At 43.0% G+C, this 22,439-nt stretch overlaps 1 protein-coding gene across 9 annotated transcripts in view; it reads left to right on the top strand.

Annotated features, from left to right (window-relative positions):
- Positions 1–22,439, top strand: part of SRGAP2 (SLIT-ROBO Rho GTPase activating protein 2) — a 250,078-nt gene that overhangs the window by 174,464 nt on the left and 53,175 nt on the right. For 6 of the 9 annotated variants that reach the window (XM_050762745.1, XM_050762815.1, XM_050762772.1 and 3 more), the window contains 5 exons: positions 3,877–4,092; positions 4,730–4,858; positions 12,327–12,551; positions 16,148–16,249; positions 17,344–17,541. In XM_050762745.1, coding sequence (XP_050618702.1) covers positions 3,877–4,092; positions 4,730–4,858; positions 12,327–12,551; positions 16,148–16,249; positions 17,344–17,541 — 870 coding nt within the window. The remainder of the gene's footprint in view (positions 1–3,876; positions 4,093–4,729; positions 4,859–12,326; positions 12,552–16,147; positions 16,250–17,343; positions 17,542–22,439) is intronic. The other 3 variants (XM_050762753.1, XM_050762788.1, XM_050762806.1) reach the window with 1 other exon arrangement.

Genomic DNA, 22,439 nt, shown 5'->3' with positions numbered 1-22,439 from the left:
CATTTACATGTCTTCACAGAGGACAGGGATGAAGTCAGGCTCCTTGAAGAGATACTTGAGTTGAATCTTAATTGCCAAGAACTCTTTTTTTGTTCTCTACATGTTCCCTTTTTTGTTGCATCCAACTTTTGTTTCATGATGCAGTATCATTTTATTTCTCATTTATCTCTCCAGGGCTATTATGGATATATTGTTTTCAAACTTTTCTTCTTGTTGTATAATATTTCTTCTAAATTGCTAGTTTTGGTCTTGGTCTTTCATATTAGACATTTCCTTTAAATGCCTGGTTATCCTTAGCTGCCTGTTCACACTTTAAAGTGAGGTACTAAAAGATTCTATGTCAGCTGTGGCCTTCACAGTAGGGTGTTCTAACTGGGCTGTGTCCTTGTGGAAGCCCCAACTTTAGTATTTCTAGGTCTCTTATCTTGGATGGTCAGATTGCCAAGAGATCACACTTTTGATCTCCTACTCATGTCTGGGGGCTGAGTTGTGAAGAGGCCTGGACCATCTCAAAATTTAACATAGACTTCAGCTAATCCTCCTGTTGAAGTTCAGTATCCCCCTATTACCGCTGAACCTTGTATCCCCTAGTCCATGGACCCTCTCTAACACAGTAAACCTCTCATCTAGTATTCCGCTACAGTGGGAGAGGGGATCTTGGGATCTCACTGTTCTCAGATTTTCAATAGCTTATTTTGTGTTTAGCTCTACCTTCATCCCACTGCTACTTATTTCTCTTCGGGCTTCTGTGATATCAATCTGGCTGCTTCCTGGTTTACTCTAGTTTTGGTTTAGGACTCAAGTAGATCAGTTACTGCTTGCCTGCCTGTTTTTCAGCTTCTGCTTCCATTCTTTTGGTTTTTCTCAATTTATACCTAAATGACAATAATTTTAGAACCTTTTTTTCCCTATTATTTTAGTGTGGCTGTCAGAGGGAGCAGAGCTAAATACATGACTTCAGTGTTTAGTTTTTCAAAGTAAAGTAGAATGTTCCTCACAGAACTGAGAATGTAGACTTTTCAATTTTTTGCTATAGTTTGTATTTGCCTCACTATATATAGATAGAAGTATGTATATCTATATGTATACATATCTATATATACATATATGTGTAGCTGTATGTCTAAGACATAGATATATAGATATACATATATTTACATATGTATATGTATATAGCTATATATAAGTCCTATCTTGACTTTCTCTAAGTCCTATGTTGACTATAAATATATATTTATAAACATATATTTAATATGTATATGTATATCTATATAAATTTCTAAGTCCTGTCTTGACTTTCCTATTTTTTTCAGTTGTTTCGGCTTCAGCTTCTGGGTACCTCAGTTTTCTCTTGAGTTGAAAGGCACTAATAAAGCTTCTCCAGTATTTACCCAGAAGAGAGACTGTGTCATGCAGTCATTTGGGCAACCACTTTGTAAAACCACCATTGTGTATATGACATATTTCTCCACTGTGAGAAGAAAACACAAAAGAAGTAGAGCTTACCCTGAAGAATGTATAGTTTCTTAGGCAAAGTAGTGTTTTACTCTCTTTTAACACGAAAGTTCTTTAAGTTTTTTAGGGTAAAGGAACATTGTAAATTGTTGATTTTTATTACTTCATTTGTTGACTTGGTAGCGCTATTCTTTGACCTCTTTTTTATCTCATGTTTATTCATAGCGTTTTCTCTTTATCGTGCACCTTCATGAAATAGGAAATCACTTTAAAAAAGAAAAAAACCACTCACTTTTGTAACTGCTCACTAAGCTTTTGAATCCCATGGTCAGATTCAGGTGGAAAAAGAGAAAAAAAAGGAGCCTGCTATCTACACTTCTTCATCTGGGATAACAGATGCCTCTTTTCCACTTCTTAGTTAACCTGGAAAGCTGGGGGTCTGTTTGAATTACTTAGAAAGGCTTTTAAATGCCATTGGTTGTTAAATATTATTTCTTCTGTATAGAAAATATGAAGAGTATTATCCTGGTAAAATTTATGGGAAGTAGTGTTAGGTTCAGAAAAAGGTGAAGCTAATTTAAAACATTCTGCATTCAAAATGAGACATAATTTAGACTCTAATGTACTTTGACTTTGTCAGTATCCCAATATTCTTTATTCCTTTGTTTGCCTCCAGCTGATCGTAGGGGCTAGATTAGTCTACTCACAAAGTCTTTCTAAGCTAGGTTTTCTCAACCTCAGCACCATTGACATTTGGGCCAGATAATTAGTTGTTTTGGGGGCTGTCCTGTGCATGGGATGTTCAGCAGCATCCCTGACCTCTACCTAGTAGATGCCAGTAGTAATCCCCAAGTTGTGACAATCAAAAATATTTCTAGACACTGCCACATTTCCCCTGGAGGCCAAAATAGCCCCAAGTTGAGACACTGTTCTAACTCAAGTTCATAAATGGAACCAATTTCTCTTTTCAAGAATATCTTGACCATACTTAACCTTTCCTCCCAACCGGTTCAGGTCCAGTCCTATCCAGAGGAGAGTCAGTGTTGCTTAGTGGCTAAGAATGTGGTCTTTGGAGTCTGACAGACCTGAGTTTGAATCCTGATTCCGACATTTTGTATGACCTTGGGTGTGACAGTTAATCTCTTTGAGCCTTATTTCCTTATCTTTAGAAATAGAAATAATAACATTTTCTTTCACAGAGTTATTGTAAGGATTAAATGAGGTAATGTACCTAAAGCCCATGGCACACAATGTTTATTAAGTGGTAGATATTAATAATAATATTGTACCTTGGCACTCCTCTGTTACACACACACATGCGTGCGCGCGCGCACACACACACACACACACACACATATACATACATCCACCAACTTCTACTCTAATTCTCCCTCTCAAAGAAATCTTAAGGCATCACACTTTCAACACTGTTGAACTCCCTGGTATGGAAACAGAAAGCTCCCCACAGAGTACAGCAGGCACCGGGTGGCTGAAAGTAGTATGTTTAGTAGGATTGGAAACAAGCTTGAGTTCTAGGCTTCCTGGCTTCCCTGTTAAGAGAAAGGATTGAACTCCTAAATGGTTGTCTTGATGGAAAATCATCCTTCACCTTTTATACTACTTCCTTCCTGTGGCAATTCCAGTTATACTTCATATGGATTTTATTCCTTCCCAGACTCTTACCTGAATTGCTATGAAGGCTTACAGTCTTCATAGGGTTGTTGTCTAGATTGTGGAATTGCCCTAAGGATGAAATGAGAAAATGTGTGTGTGGTACTTGGCATAAAGCCAGGAATATACTAAGTGTTCAGTAAATGATAACTGGCATTGTAATTGCTGCTGCTGCTCTAGTTGCTGTGAGAGGGTGTTTGATCTGGATAAAGCAGAACAGACAGATCCCCAGAATGCCAGGCCAGTAGAAAGAGCTTTTGGAAGCTTTTCCTCTTCCCTATTTTATATCTGAAAGGTAACAGAAAGCATAGGCAGTACTCCATAGGCTGCACTGCCCTCTTCAGGGTTCCTGACCAGCCCAGGAAGGCTTTGCCCTTGGGGCCTGAGAGGGGTGGTGGTGTTTCCCATCTACTCGGTATTACGAGGTGACTAAGTGATAGAAATCACCTGGCCAATATTAAAGAGAAATGATTACAAATGATAATGAATCGAAGTAAATAATACATGATGGATAGACATGAAGTTATTTCAATGAGAGGAAATGTTGGCTCATTTCGAATACTGCTTTCCTGTGCTTTGGAGTGGTCTTTAATCTGTGTTTGCTGAACCAAACACTTCTGAATTTTTCCCTTAGGGGTGTGAGGATATTACTTCATGGGGGAGAGCTCGAGCTGAGTCGCTGAGTCTGTAAAGCAGAGTATTGACCCCCTTGGCTTGACCTCGGGGGTGGGGGTGGGCGATGTCTTGCAGGTCATGAAGACATATCACATGTACAATGCCGACAGCATCAGTGCTCAGAGCAAACTAAAGGAGGCGGAGAAGCAGGAGGAGAAGCAAATTGGTAAATCGGTAAAGCAGGAGGACCGGCAGACCCCACGCTCCCCTGACTCCACGGCCAACGTTCGCATTGAGGAGAAACATGTCCGGAGGAGCTCAGTGAAGAAGATTGAGAAGATGAAGGAGAAGGTACGTATGCTCCCACAGCTATAGATGCTGGGAAGCAACATTCGGTAAGGCATGGATGATAGGAATTTCCAAATAGGCTCTGGGAAGAGCAGACAAGGAAGCTCTGGGTTCTTTTAGTGCCTAGTGACTAAAAATGAGGCCTTGCTCTGTGCCCTGGAGGGAATACTAGGTATAAATAGGGAGAACTGGGCACGTGGGCTCCAAGTTTTTAGCCTCTAGCAGCAAGAAACAGTAGTCACCTTTCCCAATCCATTTTCCAAATAGAGCTCAATATCCTATTGCTTTGGAGGGGTTGGGGGTGACTAGATCCAGGATTTGGTTTCAGGTATCAGGTGTTCAGGGGCAAGAGTAGTGGTACCTTCTTCAGAGTGGCATTGCAAGAATGAGGAATGATATTTGAAGATAGAATCAAAGTGGAGCACGCATCTTAAGTAGGGAGCCTCATTAACCTTTCCTGAATTGATCTACATTGTGCCCTTGAATCTCATTAAACAGAATTAGAACCCAATTTAAGGCAGATGCGCATAGGGAGTAGCAGCACAATTGTAGTTCTTGAGTACACTGTACTTTTATCTTTTAGAGAACAATCCCCCCTTAAAAAAAAAAAAGTAAAAGTGAACTTCTGTTGCCTTTTCAGCGCCAAGCCAAGTACACGGAGAATAAGCTGAAGGCCATCAAAGCCCGGAATGAGTACTTACTGGCTTTGGAAGCGACCAATGCATCTGTCTTCAAGTACTACATCCATGACCTATCTGACCTTATTGATGTAAGTGCTTAAAGCTGAGGGCCTGAGGGCACCTCTTTTCTGGTTTCAGAATCCTCGTCAGACATTCCCTGATACTATTGTTCAGGAATCTGGTGCATTTTGAGAACAATTATGAAGACAGCAGCCATGATCCATCAGGGTGCTTGCCAAGCACCAAGTGAAATACTTCACACTTATCTCATTCAATCCTAACTGGAATTCTGGGAGGAAGGCATTATTATCTGTATTTTTACAGATTAACAGAGAGTTTAGATGACTTACTCAGAGTCAGTTAACAAATGACAGAGGCAAAATTTGCACCTAGGCCTGATGACTCAACCCAGGCTCATAACCACTACGCTCGTCTATCTGCCAGGAAATACTTTCTTCCTTTTTTTGTCCCCCAGGCTGGAGCGCAGTGGCCCAATCTTGGCTCACCGCAACCTCCGCCTCCCAGGTTCAAGCTATTCTCCTACCTCAGCCTCCCCAATAACTGGGACTACAGGCATGCATCACCATGCCCAGCTAATTTTTGTATTTTTAGTAGAGACAGGATTTCACCATGTTGGCGAGGCTGATCTCGAACTCCTCACCTCAGGTGACCTGACCTCAGGTAATCCACCTGCCTCAGCTTCCCAAAGTGCTGGGATTACAGCTGTGAGCCACTGCACCCGGCCTAGGAAATACTTTCTTACATCAGCTTCTCTTGCACAGAAGTGAGTGGCAAGAATTTAACTAGAGTTACAATGCCATACCTTACATTTGTATAGCATTTAAGGTTTCTCAGTGTTATCTCATTTGATTGTCACGTCACCATTATGGGTAAGCATTGCTGTCTCCAGTTGCTGGATAGGGAAGCTCAGGGTCCAGAGGACTACGAGACTCACCTGTCCAAGGTTATGCTGCAAATTAGGGTCCTGTCAGAAAGGTATCCAGCTCCCCCTGACATCTGGCAAATTTTTTCAAAGGTGATTGAGGAAAGCGGTTAATAGGCACATGTGTTTTGCAAGGGGCAAGCCCAGGGATAAGCTTTTTGTTTTTTGCCTGTGAGGTATTCTTGGCCTTGTTTTTCTTGCTGCTTCCCCTTACAGTTGAGTCTTATAAACCTTCTCACCTACAGACTCCAATCTGGCCCAGGTCCTGAGCCACACCTAAGTGAAGCTCTGTAATTACACCCTTTCTCACCTCTCCTTCCAGTCATCAAAGTGAGGCATCTGGAGCCAGCCAATTTAGCAACCCAGTCTCTGGGGCTTCAAGTGTATCTTGTCTCTGAGGCCTGCCATTTATTTCAGGGTCTTGGTGGCAGCAGTTGGGCTTTGCAAAACTTTGGCCAGACCACTCATGCTTTCCTGCCTTGGTTTCTCCACAAGCAAACCTGCCACACCTCACAGCATCATATGGGGTTTGGGTCCAAGTCTTGCTGTTATATCACTACCTGGGTCATCTAGGCTTGTCACTGAATTGTTGTGGAACCCAGCTTTGTTTCCTACCCGACTCCCAACCTCCTCTAGCCAACTGAAGAACTGGACTAATTCCCTGGTATTGAAATCTGGCCTCACGTAAGAGTTGCTCGGGGAACTTCTCTGAAATACAGATTCCTGTCTCCCTTTAGCTGAGGATTTTTGGTTCAGTTGATTTCAGCCACTTAATGCCCTAGGTGTCATTGTCTTGCTGGGTTAGTGGAGCCTTGCTCCCTGTTCTGGTATCTCTTTGCTCTCTCTGCTTGTTGATGACAATCTGAACACTGTCCTTCAATGGAGGTCAAAGCCCTAAACAAGATCCTTTCTTCTCCTCAGGGTTGGAGCTCCTCATTGTTGGGAGAGAGGCCTGTTCTCAGCATGAGGAAGAGAATCTATTCTTTCTTGTGCACAATTTCTGCTATTTATCTCGCATTTGGTAAAAATTCAGACTGTGTTGTCTGCCACACCTCTACTGTTGGTTAGCCCTCTTCTCTTTTTTTGTACTCAAGGCAACTTCCCAACCTTTTTCACCAAAATGCTGATCTCAGGGGAAGGGAGGGGCTACTGCTGTATCAGCCACAACCTTTGCAATCCATAGATTCTCCATCAGGTATAAGCAAGTGTTTTAAAATCAGTCCAAGAAGCAAGGTATTTTGTACCTTGTTTTCATCATTAAAAGAAAAAAAAAGTCTGTTAAGAGCCTGATTTCACAGGATGTGGTGTGACATGCCATTGAAAAAGAGGCTGCCTTAGTACTTGGCAGGGTGTGGGTCTATCACCGGGATCAAGAGGCTACATAGGTAGTAATAAAGTTTCTCATGTTTCTTTGCTGCTGTTTTGGTTGTGTCTTGTTTTATTTTGTTGGTTGGTTGGGTTTTTGTTGTTTTTCCTGGGATGAGGACACATTCATTATTTTTTTTAAAGTTGTATTGTTCTGCTCTATAAACGTTCAGTAAATATTTATTTAGGGAGAAGCCACGTGCTCAGTATCAGGGGTAAAAAATGGAATATAGTAGTTCTTGCACTAACTCTAGTATTCATAGACTGTAAGACAACATTTTTCAAACCATCGGTGAGATCCCTTAGGGAAAGCAGGAAATCACTTTTTTTTGGTTTAATCTGTGGTTTCAAATGAATAGATGAGACTAGAATAAGAAAGAAAATATTAGAGTACATCTAATAATCTATTGGTAAGATTATGTGAAACTTTTATGTTAGATGTGTATGTACACACTTGTACATCCTATGGGGGCGGTGTGACAATAGACAATGTGTTTCTTACTGTGAGTTGGGAGTAAAAAACGTGCTTGTGAGCCGTTGTACTATGAGCAGAGAAAGATCTCAGTCTCCTCTGTTAAGTTCTGTGAGAGCAGGAACCAAGAGTTTTCTTTACCTTAGTAGCCTCCAGTGCTTAATATATAGCTGAGCACATAGTGTGTTTACTGAAGGAAGAAAGGAATAGAAAGAGGAGGATGATCATCTAAGCTAAGATTGGTTTTTCTTTTTGTACCTTTCAATATTGTTTTGAAGTATAATTTACATACAGTAACTAAACTTAAGTGTTACAGTTTCAAGAGTTTTGACAAATTTGTACATCTTTGTGACCTACATCAAGATATAGAATAAATATTTTGATAATAGATATATTTCCATTGCCTCAGAAGGTTTCTCTTGTCTCTTCCCAGTCAGTCCCCCACCCCAAGGCAACCACTGTTACGATTTCTTTCACCATAAATTAGTTTTGCCCATTGTAGAACTTCATAAAGATGGGATTATCCTTTTTTGTGTCTGGCATCTTTTGCCCAGCATGATTAATTTCATCCATGTTTTTGCATGTATCAGTAGTTTCTTACTTTTTCTTGCTGATCTATGCAATAAAAAGGGCCAAAAGGATGCAGTTAGAGCAGGACTAAGTGAGGAGCCTGGGATATTGGCATCCTGATCTTAACATTATCCATTACTTGCTTTAAGACATGGGATGAATCCTGTTTCAGTCTATTGCCATCTGTGTCATGTACACCCTTCTGCCTCCTTCCTATTGGTTTTGAAGCCAAATATGTGCATAAGGCATTGAGGATAAGTGAAAAGAAGTTATTTTTGTCGATGCCATTACATTGACCAAGGACTAGCCTCCGAATTCTTTTTATAGTATAGTGTAAGATTTAAACTTCAGACTGTAGGAATCCAGTTGAGGCTTCTGCCACACTAGGGAAACCTTGACTTCAAGCCAAAAAGACGTTCTGAGCTCAATTGATAGCATTTAAGAATGGTAGGCTCACTGGAATGTACTTTTGCTCCCCCATATTCTTCTGGCTCTCTCAACCCAAGAGCAGATGGATGAATGAAGAACAGGGCGTTGTCTTCATGCATAGCTGGAGTGTTGTAAGTGCCGTGTACATGTATAGAAGGTCTGTGACACCGTGTGCACCCAAATCAGACATGAGGGAACTTGGCTGTTTCAGTAAGAAATGTCATTAAGGACAGTTCTTTTTCTCTTCTGTGGGAACTTGAAGTGGGTATTGTGAAACAGCCATTTTTCCTTTCCAGGCCTTCTGGAGTCTCTGGGTGAGGATATCAGTTGGGAAAGGGTTAATGAGCTATCAACTCAAGTCATCATACATCTGGATGGGCTGTCATTAAATTCTTACAAAAATTTGATTTCCCCTGAGAGATTATTCATCAAACATTTATATAACCCAGAAATGGCCAGGGGAGCCCAGCGTGGCCGCAGAACTCATCAGAAGCCATGGAAAGCCTGCTTTGTCCCCATTGTGAGCAAAATAATGTGCTTCCTCTACTTACTGGTATTCTCCTTGGAACAGGATGAAATATTCAAATCTCATTTACCTAACCTTGCCAGATATTGCTTCTTCGCTAACTGCTTGGTTTCTGGCTGTTCCCCTACAGGTATGTAGATAGTCAAGACTCTGGAAAACCTCTTCTGAATCTGCCTGGTTGGCTAGAGGTGTAGAGGAGCCAGGGGCATATTGTGACTCAGACCCTCACTCATTGGCACAAAGAACCTACAGAACAGTTATATAAATAGAGACAGTGCACCAGCCTGGGAAAACTCCCAGCCTCCCTTTGGCCATAGAGTGAGCAAAACAAAAGGCTTCACTGGCCTCATCTACCCACTTGACTTAGGTCAGTATTCAGCCTAAGTGCTTTATTTCCTGAGAGGCTGGAATCTGTACTTGTGGCATCAGTCAGTCAACTGAAATTTATTAAGTGCCTACTGTGAGCAAGGCCTAATGCTGAGGGATGTAAAGAAGGGTGAGAAGGTAGTCTGGTTGGGGTGATATGACATGGCAAGTCATAGAATGAAGAAGTGTATTCCTTGTCATATGAAAGCTGCAGATTAGTGTGGTTCTAAGTAGAGGCTAGGGTCATTAGAGTCCAGGATTGCAGGGTTGGCTGGCTTCCCAGAGGCTGAGAATTTAATTTGGATCTTGAAGATCTGGTCCAATTCCAACAGGTGAGAGGCGTAGGAAACATTTAAGGAAGAGACATTCTGGGAGCTGAAGGGCAGAGGTCAGTGGATTTGGAGCTATATTAGTATTTTTTTAAAGTGTCTACATGGTACTAAATATATGTAAATATATTGCCTGTTAGCCTACAACAACCTGTGAGGCTGGTGTTATCCTCATTTGAGGCCCAGAGGGATTAAGTAGCTTGCTTATGGCCATATAGCTGATTTGAAGCTTAATACTATACCCTAAACAGAGAGTATTTCGTTGGATTAGAGCAGATGAATCTGAAGAAGAAAATAAAGGGAGCTGATGTTGGATGGATAGATTGAAGACAGATTACAATTTGTTCTGGCTGTTGGACCTTGCTCAAATTATTTAACTTCACTGAGCCTCAGCTTTCGAGCCTGGAAAATTAAGATAATACCAACCTCATTGGGGTTATTATGAGGATTAAAATGTAGAGTGTATATAAAGGACTTAGCACATGGACTGACGTATAGTAAGCATACTTAGTGAAATAGAAGCATTTTTTAAATTTCAAAACTGAGGAAGGTGGATTTTACCTTGGGGAAAAAAATGGGAGGTATTTTAGGTTCTTCAACAGGTAAGTGCCATAATTAAAGTCACATTTTAGGACAGTGAAGCAGACAGCACTGGTGTAACACAGTAAGGGTATGAATAGGGGTAGAGGTAGTGAGAATGGAGAGGAAAGGGAAATTACCAAAAATGGGTAAAGGTTTTTTGAAGGGTAACTTTTCTCTCCCACATTTACCCCCTGCCCACACCCCCTCCACCCACACACATACACTCTGTGGGCCGTGTTACTTCTGTTCATTAGACTTACAGGCACAGAGCTCATCAACAGGGTCTACATAGAGCTAGTCAGGAATGTTTACAGGTTCAAGGGCAGCCTGGTGAGACCAGCAGCATCTCCCAGAGGGCCTGTGCACGTGCAGCGTCCTAATCAGCCGCTTTTGTCTAGCTTCCATTTGCTCTTCCCTCCCAACTGAATTTAATGTCTTTCCATCCTCTGCCTCTAGTTAAGCTGTAACTGCTGTTATTCCACTGCAGCCAGGCAGCTGCCAAGGCCTGTTGGCACTGAACCCAGAGCCCAGCCCAACTGATGCTCTCACTGAGCTTCTTGTCAGATGCCGGGAAAGAGGAAGCACATCATAGGCCTTTTCTTCCCCAATAGTAGCTGCTTCCAATGCGATCATGATGAGAGGAAAAGGCTGTGGGGAGAGTTAATTTGATGCTTGCTTGTGCAATGAAATGGCAATCAGGCAGATGGCCTTACTCTATGCATGGATTCTTCTCTGATGTTTCTTCTCAGGACCTGGACCTCAAAGTTGCTTAAGCAATAGGGAGGATGACGGATGACCAAGGGATTGGGATCTCTGGGTCCTTGGGGAGGGATGGGGAATATTATCACAGAGTTACAGAATGCCATTGCTGAAGAGGGCCTCAGGGATTACATTTGGTCCAAGGATTTTCAGACTTTTCTCTAACAGAAGAATTATTTCTTCAAAGCAGACCTTACATAGAATCCCTAAATATTAAATAGAAAAAAGAGCAGAGTTCGCTTGGTTGAAGGAGGAATGGAAGACTCCAAGTCCTAGTAGTTGGGTTGTCCTTTTACCCACTTCTCAAGGGCAGCCTCAGTGCCGGCTCTGGTCTACTGCTTGAAAGCCACTGGCCTGGCCAAATCTGTTCATTTTACTATGGAAGAAACAGGTTTAGAGAAGGGGAGTGGCTTTTCCAAGGTTGCTTGATTCTGCGCCAGTGCTTTTTTTATACAGTTGCCTCTTTCATATCATTTTCGTTTTGCATTTTGTTGTAAAAAATCAGAATCCTTTACATGGCATGAATTTTTCCAGTAACACTTATGCGTAGAGCTTTTTAGTCTTGTAAATGCTATTTCTGTAGTGCAGGGGCATCTGTTGTCAGATGCCAGGAAGGAGGAGGCATGTCAGTAAACCTTAGTCTACAGCTAAGGCCTATCCTAGAATGTTGGGAGTTGGTGGGAATGATGACCCACAGAGTCAGCTCCCTATTCTGTCCTTCTCCCATCTAGAGTTGAGCTTGCATACATTAGCTGCTGTTGCAATACTCTGCTTTCAGAACCCTGAAATGGCCTGGCTTGGTTGCTGTATAGTGATTTAACCACAGTAACCCTCAGTGAGTGGCAGGTTGTATTTTTATTGTTGAATTTTGTTATAATGGCAACCCCAGATAAACTTAAAAATGAAAGAGGATTCTCTTTAACTCTCAATTCTTCTCATGTTTATGAAATAGCACTTAATTAAATAATGTCATTTAATCTTATGAATCTTCTTCCTCCCAACCACCTCACAGCCCTCTAGGGTGTGTTTAACCATTGAATTGGGAATCAAGAACTGAGAACTCTCACCCAGGCCTTGGAAGTCAGAATGTCAGCCCTCTTCCCACTGCACAGCCAGGCTTATTGATGTGGTCAGATCTGCCCTCAGGACCACCCTCCGTTTCCACCAAGCCTTGGGGCTGTCCATGGTGTGCTCATGTGCCTTCTCCTTCCCACAGCAGTGTTGTGACTTAGGCTACCATGCAAGTCTGAACCGGGCTCTTCGCACCTTCCTCTCTGCTGAGTTAAACCTGGAACAGTCGAAGCATGAGGGTCTGGATGCCATCGAGAATGCAGTAGAAAACCTGGATGCCACCAGTGACAAGCAGCGCCTCATGGAGATGTACAACAACGTCTTCTGTCCCCCTATGAAGTTTGAGTTTCAGCCCCACATGGGGGATATGGTGAGGCCCTCTCCCTATACCTCCACCCTCAAGGGGCTTGAGTGGACTTGTCTAGATTCATTACACAGAAGCCACATTATTTTGGGGTGGGAGAGGCCTGGGCCCAGCTTCTTGTCAGGTGGGTGAGGCATATTCCACTTACTGAGCAAACACTTAGTGAGTGCATGCTGTCAGACACTCGGGCTTGGCTGCAGACATGGGAGATTAAAGCCCTTGGGGAACTTACAGTCTGGGGAATAAGGTCGCTAAGGGGAGAGTTAGAACTATGCACAGAGAGGGGCATCCAAAGGGGCCCAGCAGGATCAAAGAAGGTGAAAAACAGCAGGTGTATTCTAAAAACTACCAACAGTTCAGGATGGTGAAAGGAAAGTGAGGGAGGGGAGCGCTCCCAGTGGTGAGGCTAGAAGAAATGAGAACTGAAGTGGGGCCACATCCTAGAGGCTTTAGTGGAGAAGCGACAGCTAGGCAGGGAATGTTGTGATCTTTTGGCATTTGGCAGAGTTCTGAATAATCTTATTCTCCTGAACTTAGAAGACTGTGATGAAGTGTATAGTTTTGCTTGGGTATTGAACAAAAAAGAATGGGTACCTGCAGGAAGGAAAGGAGCTAAGATGCCATCCCAAAGGCCTGATGCTGGTTGCCCAGGAGCATGAACATGGGGGCCTTGTTTTGGACTCTTCACCTCCAGTGACTAGAATAAGAAGGGCCTAAATACACTAAAGTGAGAGGCAAGAGAAGCTCCTGGGTTTTCATCGTTCTGAATCTTTTGGTTCCACTTGTGTTGTTGTGTGTACGAGCCAGAGTGAACCTCATTCCTGTGGGTAGGAGCCACCATTTCACCTATTGGTGAAATCAGAAGGAGGTTGTATAGGCTTATGTGATAGAAAAGATCAAGATGGACCTTTGAGTATAGTTGGCTTTAGGAGGAGGAATTTTACCAAGACACTGTTTCGCTGTCTCTGCACTACTTCCTGTGTGTTAGCTCCATTCTCAGACAGGTCATTCTCCCATGGAGGCAAGGTGACTGCATTTCCAGCCTTCCCTGGTAGGTTGAAATCTAGTGGAAAGAGTCTCTGCCTCCCTCCTCAAAGCCCCCACAAAGTTTCATGTGTCTCTGGTTTTGATTGGGTGAAGTGCTTATGCCTGGGTCCATGCAAAGCACATGGCCTGAGCTGTGGAGTGGGAGGTTCCCCTCGCTAAGGGTAGTCAGACCAAAGCTACCAAAAGAAGGAGGAGTGGATGCCAGGGGACCAAATAACAGCAACATGTGTGCTCATCAGGAATGATGCTTCTCTCAAGATTAGCATCCAGACTCTAGAAATCTCCGCTCCAGAATGACAGCTGTGGCAGTGGAACCAGAGGATTTGCTGTCGTCAGTCGGCCTCTATGGAGAGTGAGACACTGTCCTAGAGACAGAAATGTGGAGTTGATTTCCTTTCTTTCCTTCTTGGGGAAAATCAAACCATTTACAGTTCATTTCCATTGCTGTGACTTAGGAAATGTCAGTGTCTGAACAGATGGAGAAGTGAGATGATAGCATGTGCAATTAGAATTGGGGGAAGGGGTGTCACCAAGCCTCAGGAAGTCCCATTCTTCACCTGCCCTGGCTTCTGGTCAAACTTGCCTTCCAAGCCCCTTCTCCGGCTGTCACTGAGATTCCTTCCCAGGGATCAGTGGAACTTGGGGACCAGCTGAGTGGAATGATACATTTTCTGGTGTTAGTGACTGAGTTGCCTTCTGAGCCAAACAGCTTGTCTCCATAAAGGAGGATTCCAGATGCTGGGTGCTCAGGCCCCCACCTCCCCCTGTCAGTGTCTTATTTCCATACTCCAGAGCGCAGCTGAAGTGTATTACCTTGCACCCCGGTAGCGGACCACTGCCAAAGCATGCATCATCATCAGCTCTGCTACTTCTTAAAGGGACAGGCTTGGAGGTGGTTTTTCCTTCCCTGATTCCTCTCTGCTAGGTCTGGGTTACTTTAAAAATCAATAGCTCACTCTTCTGCTGGGGCGCTCTCTTTATGTGATATAGCTGATCAGTGGCTGAGCCAGGCAGGGGCCAGGACCAGTTCAGGAGCTTGTGAAGGTTCCGCATTCTAGCCTAGCCTTCGTATGAGTGAAAATAAAAAGAGATGAGAGGGTGGGTCATTCTTGGCCTCTGCAGCCAGTCTGTCCCCATCAGTGTGGGTTGTCTGCAGATTGTGGAGGCAACAGGAGGGAGCTGCCTGCAAGTCGTTGGATTAGGGCCAAAGATCGGGTGGCATTTTGACCGGAAGCCTTGAAATTGGCCAAGGCCCCACACTAACTGGTGTTCTGGGGTGCGCAGCATATGAATTGATGCCAAGTGCTCTCAGATGTACTAGGAGGAGGTACTTGGCTCCATTTTTGGTGCCCTCAGAGGCTGTGGGACTCTGGATGCCTGACTGGTGACATCAGGCAGCCAGAGAATTTCACTCTTGGCACTAACCGGTTCTGGCCACTGAGCTTTCTCCATTGTGTCTGCTTATCCAAGAGTTAGAGTGAAGTCAGCTCTCTTCAGATCTGAGAGCTGGCTCAGACCAGCCCCTCAGCTGGGGGAGGAGGTCAAGTCAGTTGGAAGCTTAAAAGCCAATGGAGGAAAAGGTCAAGTCCCAGCCCCCTCCATTTGAAGAGAGGTTTTGTCTTTTCAAGCAAGGGAATGGTCTGTGGGCATGTGAATGTGCCCACTCGTTGCTGAGGAGGAAGGAGGCCATTTCTATCCAGATGTCTCTCTGCAGACAAGAGGCTAAAGGACGAACGGTAACAAGGTGACAGGAGCTGTCTCCACATGGGTCCTGCCTCCCAACTCTCTCAGCCTTCTGCTCCTCATCTGTCATCCAGGGGACTGTGGATGACCTCATCCCATAACCACATCCCCAACAGGAGACAGTGGAGCAGCCATTCCTTCACACAGGGGAAAGCTAATTGGCAATAATCCTTGTGGGAAAGGCAGACTCCTCTCTTACAGCTCTAGGGAAGGCCTGGGGTAAAATGATGGCTCTTTGGAAAATGCCAAGCTCCTTCAGATTCCATACCCTCTCGGGCCCTCTAGCATAGGTGACCAACTTGTTCCTGGTTTCACGCTTTCTCATTGAATCAGAGCTGTCATGCATGGCCTGGATTTATAAACACATGCTGGCTGCCAGCAGCGGCAAGTTAGCCTCCTGACCCACTTCTCTCCTGCTTTCACTCTGATGTATGAAGGGGGATGAGGGAGGGGCCAGAGAGGTGGCCACTTGGACTTTCGGCAGGAAATATTCGCTGTGCCAAAGCATTGTGTTTCTGGAGCTGGGGCTGCCTGAGGCACTCTTCTCCAGCCTCCTCAGCCTTCCATGGAGCTGCAGACCGTACATAGACCTACCCCTGCCGGGCTCCAAACAGATCCCCCTACCCATTCCTTTCATGTACTGTTTGGTCCTGGAAGAGGCTCACACAAGTTGGCTTTGGATTTTGCTTCAACATAGAAACCACAAGCCTTATACCTTGAATATGGGTAGTTTCATTGCCAGTAATGGGAACTCTGGAACTGCCAAGGGGACTGTATCCTCTTTCTGACCTGGTGTTGCTTTCTTTTGTTAGGCTTCCCAGCTCTGTGCCCAGCAGCCTGTCCAGAGTGAGCTGGTACAGAGATGCCAACAACTGCAGTCTCGCTTATCCACTCTAAAGATTGAAAACGAAGAGGTGAGTTTCCTCCTTAGGAGGCTCAAAGCCACACTCTGAGTTTCCCTGTTGAAACTTTTGCTGCTGCCCGTCTGGGAGCAGGTGGAAGGAGCATGCAGAGAATGTCCGGGTGGCCGCAAACATTTCCTAGCCAAATGTAGGCTTGGACTTTCCCCCTCTGCTACATCCTGCCCTTGAACTCCAGGAAGTTGCTCTTGCATTGCCAAAGGTTGTGCTCTATTTTGAGCTTTTGCGAAATGCTTTTTTTTCCCCTCTACACATTTAATCAAAATGGCACTTGGCAGCTGTGTGAACAATATTGTGTCTCTGAAACCACCTCCTCATGCCTAGCTTTGTCTAGCATGTTCAAACAAACAGAGGCCTTTGACTTTGACACTTCAAACATCTCCATCCTCTTAGGAAAGGGTGAGTTTCTTCTGGGCTCAGTGAATTTGCTTTCAAAAAGCAGTTCAAAAGGGCAGGTGATCCAGCTTTCTGTTGAGCTCAGATGGCTTCTTACCTTGTGTCTCAGTAAGTCTTATTTTCCGCAGGAAGATCAGGAAGAAGTAGGGATAGGTCACTTAGTTTGCAAATGAGCAAACAAATTCATCAGTTTATTGAAGGTCATGAAACAGAACCTGGGGCTTTGCAGTGCTAGGCCCATCACACATTTTAATTAGCTGTTTGTATGAGGGGGTTGGTTTAGATATATTTTATCCTCTTTCCCTTAACACTTCTATTATAATATTGCTATATAATATTATAATAATGCTAATGTTAAATTGTAAAAGTAAACATTAAAATATAATATATAATATTGCTATATGATATAAAAATGCTAATATTAAATTTTAAAAGTAAACATTAAAAGATCTGGCTCAAGTACATAGCATGAAGAGTTGTAGTGGCTTTTAGGTTTTCACTGTAGAGAGTATCATGCTGTAGCAGAGTCCATGTGATGTTTACCTCTCACTTAGCACTGTCCAGTGGGAAGCAGAGCTGCACATTCTGATGGCATCCTCTGGCCTTCCCCAGCCCACTCCCTTCAAGCTTCTCCATCACCTGCTGTTTTACAACCCACCCTTCATGCATCCTGTTGACCCTTGTCGTGGCAGGTAAAGAAGACAATGGAGGCCACCCTGCAAACCATCCAGGACATTGTGACTGTGGAGGACTTTGATGTGTCTGACTGCTTCCAGTACAGCAACTCCATGGAGTCCGTCAAGTCCACAGTGTCTGAAACCTTCATGAGCAAGCCCAGCATTGCTAAGAGGAGAGCCAACCAGCAAGAGACAGAGCAGTTTTATTTCACAGTAAGGGAGCACTATGACTTTTAAAGAGCGTCAGCATGCACTGCAGCACTCAGGGAGATTTGGAACTCAGAGTCCCTGTTAAGTGTCTGAAGGACAGGCGTTGAATATCTTAGATATGAATGTGGGCATACTCAGAGACCATCCCTACACTTAAAGGTGCAAGCATTTATAAGTTGTGTATGTCTAACAGGGATCCCCCCGAGAAAAAGGATGCTCCCAAGTATACTACTCAGAAGATTTTCTTTTTTAAGAAATTTTTAACTAGCTAGTAGGCTTTCACTGGAAAGTTTCCTTCTCAGGCACAGGGGATCCTGAAAGGGGAACTTCATCTTTTAGTTCTTGGAAAGTGCATACAAATATTCATGATAACACATGTTTTGTTTTTAAAAATCTATAATCTTTTCTAGGCAATATGATGACATTATTTTATAATTTTCAATGTTGGGAAACTATTTTTTCTAATTATTGCTAAAACTTAAAGGATGGGTTATATGCAGCATTCCTATTTTGCACATAAATCCAAAACATCATATTTTCTTATTCATGTATCTCTAGTCTTCTTTTAGACAGTTGGAGCCTTTTATTCCTTTTTTTTTTTTTAAGTATTGTTAACAGTCCTTTGGAAGTCCGCTACTGGTCTTTGGTGCTGCTTTTTAATAAGTGAGTTATTTTGAGCTTGCCAAGTAGGATCTATTGCCTGGGCTAAAATTTATTTCCTAATCTTCTGATGACCAAGAAAGGAAAAATTAAGTTTGCAGATGTGAGATGAAATATAGCCAGTAAATATGCATACTGATTCTGAATGAAAGGAATTAACTTTTCAGTCAAGAAACAGTCTGCATGCAGTAAATTGAATTTTTCCTGCAACTGGAGTGATTTGTTTAATTATTCTTTGAACACTGCCTTTTCTGCATTAAGAACACTGAAGATTTGCTAACATTTTTTTAAAGAAATCTGTTTTTTTAATTAAGCTCAGACTTCCTCATATTTTTTATCCTAGAGAAAACTGCTAAAAGGGAATGATGTATCAGTACTATTCTTCTAAAACAACTTTTAAAAAATGATTATACAAAGCCACATATGCTCATTATATAAAATTTAGAAGCAAAAGAAAGGAAATAAAAATTGTCCGTAATTCTACCAGCTAGAGATAATGGTGTTAGAATATATTCCTTTCTAATCTGTTTTCTATATGTGCACAAACACATATGTGAGCACATATTTATAATTTTATTCTAAAAAATAGGATACTGCTGTACATATTGTTTTACAATCTAAGTCATATAATTATAATATTCTTTAAGCATACTTCTGAGTAAAATATTAAAACCAATACAAAAAAATAATAGAATGGCATTTTAGCTCATTTATTGATTTTTGTAAAATATTTAATACACTCCGTGGTTTGTAGTTCGCGTTCAATAAATGCTAAAACTTTATCTTCACCATCATCATTAATTTATTTATTAATCATTATTAAATTATTCACTGCTAGTTTTTGAGGATTTACTATTGCCAGACACTGTGCTACAAGCTGGGAATGCTGAGAGTATAAGATAAAGAGGGAAATGATGGGGGATGGGTCATGTAAAGGGAGAACTTCCATTTTTACTTCATATATATCTGAACAGTTAAAATAGGTTGATTTTTGTAGTTTAAAAAATGTAAAAATGCATACATGCACTAGTGCATGAATGGCAGCCAGGATGAGTGGAGTTGGGGAAGCATCACACACAAAGTGACTTTTGTGTTTGATCTTGAAGAATAAGCGAACCAGGCAGGGAGTCGGGGAGGAGAATCGCATTCCTTGAGGAAAGAGCAGCATGTGGGAAAACATAAATGCACGCAATAACCTGGCTCACACGTTAAGATAACTTTCTGACTATAATGAGGGATGTGTCGCTGCCCCAAGCTTCATTATCTAAGGAGCTTGTTGAACACTCTCTAGAGGCTTTTAATAATAGGATTGTTTAGCTGGTCTGTCTGGACTGCTTAGATATAACACTATTTAAATGACCCAATCTCATTATATTGTGAAGATTTCCATTTTTTAGGTTAAGTAAGAAATTTTGGACCTAAAAATCTTGAATTTTAAGACAGTCGTTGTCAGAATTGCTTTTTGGCTTTAAATGAATTCTGTAACATTTGTATTCTAAGTTGACCTTTAGTAAAAGCAGGAATGGCCGTATTCAAACTGGTGACCTCGCAAATTCTGCCCACCCTTTCACTTTCTGTCTCAATACACTGATGTCCTCTAATCTATTTCCTGTCTTATGTGGTGGCCCTAGTGCCACTTATCAAAATTGTGTGCAAATTTCCTTGGCTAACAGGAACAGTTTTTGGGCTTGTCTAGCAGTGGGATTCTGTGCAAGTTCATCATTTTTGTGACGGGTACTTCGCATCAGATGATTAATTTCATGATAAAAGGAGCTTTTTGGGGTGGTGAAATAGACATTTATGGAAACTACCTGTTTACCATACAACCCACACAAAGCCAATACAACTACAGATGTGCTTTCTTTAGTCTGTTGCCTCTGCAAACATTGCCCGTGTGTTTCCCTATGCCCTTCAAAAACATCAGAGCAGCACATCCTGGAAGATCCTATCTTTTGGAAGGTTAGGAAGCAGTCTCTTGTCACCGCTTGACTCCTGGGTGGTGTGCCTAGTGACCAAGAGGGCTGCTAAGAAAGCTTTCTGACCACTTATGCCTCTCATTGGACTGATTTGCCCAGATGACATCAATTGGGAATGTGAGGCATGACCTGTAAAGATGAGTTGCTTGCAGGAGTCTCAGGAAAATAATTGTGGAGTGAAGAAATTTGAAGCGATTTTTTAAAATTACCTAACCCAACCTTCTTATTTGAAAAATTAGAAAAATAAATAGGCCAGGCATGGTGGCTCATGCCTGTAATCCCAGAACTGTGGGAGCCTGAGGCAGGTGGGTCTCTTGAGGTCAGGAGTTCAAGACCAGCCTGGACAACATAGTGAAACCCTGTCTCTACTAAAAATACAAAAATTAGCCAGGTGTGGTCATGGGCACGTATCACAGGCCAGTATCACAGCTACTCAGGAGGCTAAGGTGGGAGGACTACTTGAACCCAGGAGGCAGAGGTTGCAGTGAGTCAAGATTGTGTCACTGCACTCCAACCTGGGTGACAGAGTGAGACTCTGCCTTAAAAGAGAGAGAGAGAGAGAGAGAGAGAGAGAGGGAGGGAGGGAGGGGGAGAGAGAGAGAGAGAGAGAGAGAGAGAGAGAAAGAGAGAAAGAAAGAAAGATTAAAAAATAAATAAATCTGGCTGGGTGCGGTGGCTCAAGCCTGTAATCCCAGCACTTTGGGAGGCCGAGACGGGCAGATCACGAAGTCAAGAGATCGAGACCATCCTGGCTAACACGGTGAAACCCTGTCTCTACTAAAAAATACAAAAAACTAGCCAGGCGAGGTGGCAGGCGCCTGTAGTCCCAGCTACCTGGGAGGCTGAGGCAGGAGAATGGCGTAAACCTGGGAGGCGGAGCTTGCAATGAGCTGAGATCCGGCCACTACACTCCAGCCTGGGTGACAGAGCGAGACTCTATCTCAAAAAAAATAAATAAATAAAAATAAATAAATAAATAAATCTGCCGGGCATGGTGGCTCACGCCTGTAATCCCAGCACTTTGGGAGGCCAAGGTGGGCGGATCACCTGAGGTTGGGAGTTTAAGACCAGCCTGATCAACATGGAAAAACCCTGTCTCTACTAAAAATACACAAAATTAGCTGGGCATGGTGGGACATGCCTGTAATCCCAGCTACTTGGGAGGCTGAGGCAGGAGAATCGCTTGAACCCGGGAAGCGGAGGTTGCAGTGAGCCAAGATCACGCCATTACACTCCAGCCTGGGCAACAAGAGTGGAACTCCATCTCAATCAATCAGTCAATCAATCAATAAATCCAGAGAGAATGGGTAGCTCACAAAAGCTGGACCCACTGCTCTGATTACTGGGTCTCTGGCCACAGGCTGCTTCTCTACACGCTGTGGAAGAAGCAGAGGTGAAGGGAAGGGCTCAGGAACAGCTCAGCAACTTTCGCCTCTTATTTGCCCTCAGTGGTGACATGTTTCCTGATTTTCTTGGCTTTGTGTTTATTGCTTATCTTCTATAACACATAGTTCAGCAATGTCTACTCTTTACCCGTTGTCTTTTTTATTGTGATTGTTAAAAATCAGTATTTTTAAAGGATGCAAATATTTAAAAGGGTATACAGGAAAACCTACTATAAAGTTTCTTTTCATTCCTGACTCCTCTTTCCCCTCCCCTCTGCTGGTGGTTGAAACCAGTTTCTTCTGTGTCCTTCCAGAGATACTCTGCATGGACAACAACTGACGTATCTGTAAATACCCTTTAATGCAATAAATTACATTAGAAATGTAATGAAAGAAAATGGAAGTAGGCCGGGCGCGGTGGCTCAAGCCTGTAATCCCAGCACTTTGGGAGGCCGAGACGGGCGGATCACGAGGTCAGGAGATCGAGACCATCCTGGCTAATATGGTGAAACCCCGTCTCTACTAAAAATACAAAAAACTAGCCGGGCGAGGTGGTGGGCGCCTGTAGTCCCAGCTACTCGGGAGGCTGAGGCAGGAGAATGGCGTAAACCCGGGAGGCGGAGCTTGCAGTGAGCTGAGATCCGGCCACTGCACTCCAGCCTGGGCGACAAAGCGAGACTCCGTCTCAAAAAAAAAAAAAAAAAAAAAAAAAAAAATGAAAATGGAAGTAGATATAGAAGTATACCACTTATACCATTCTTCACTTTTTTAACATTATTTGTCTTGGATCTTATTTTTATGTTAGTCCAAAAAGATCTTCCTCCTTTTTAAATAGCTGGACAGAATTCCACGGTATGAATATGCCATCATTTGTTTAGCA

This window comes from Macaca thibetana, chromosome 1 (genome assembly GCF_024542745.1).
Source record: "Macaca thibetana thibetana isolate TM-01 chromosome 1, ASM2454274v1, whole genome shotgun sequence".
Classification (NCBI taxonomy): domain Eukaryota; kingdom Metazoa; phylum Chordata; class Mammalia; order Primates; family Cercopithecidae; genus Macaca; species Macaca thibetana.
This window is presented reverse-complemented; position numbering and strand designations above follow the sequence as displayed.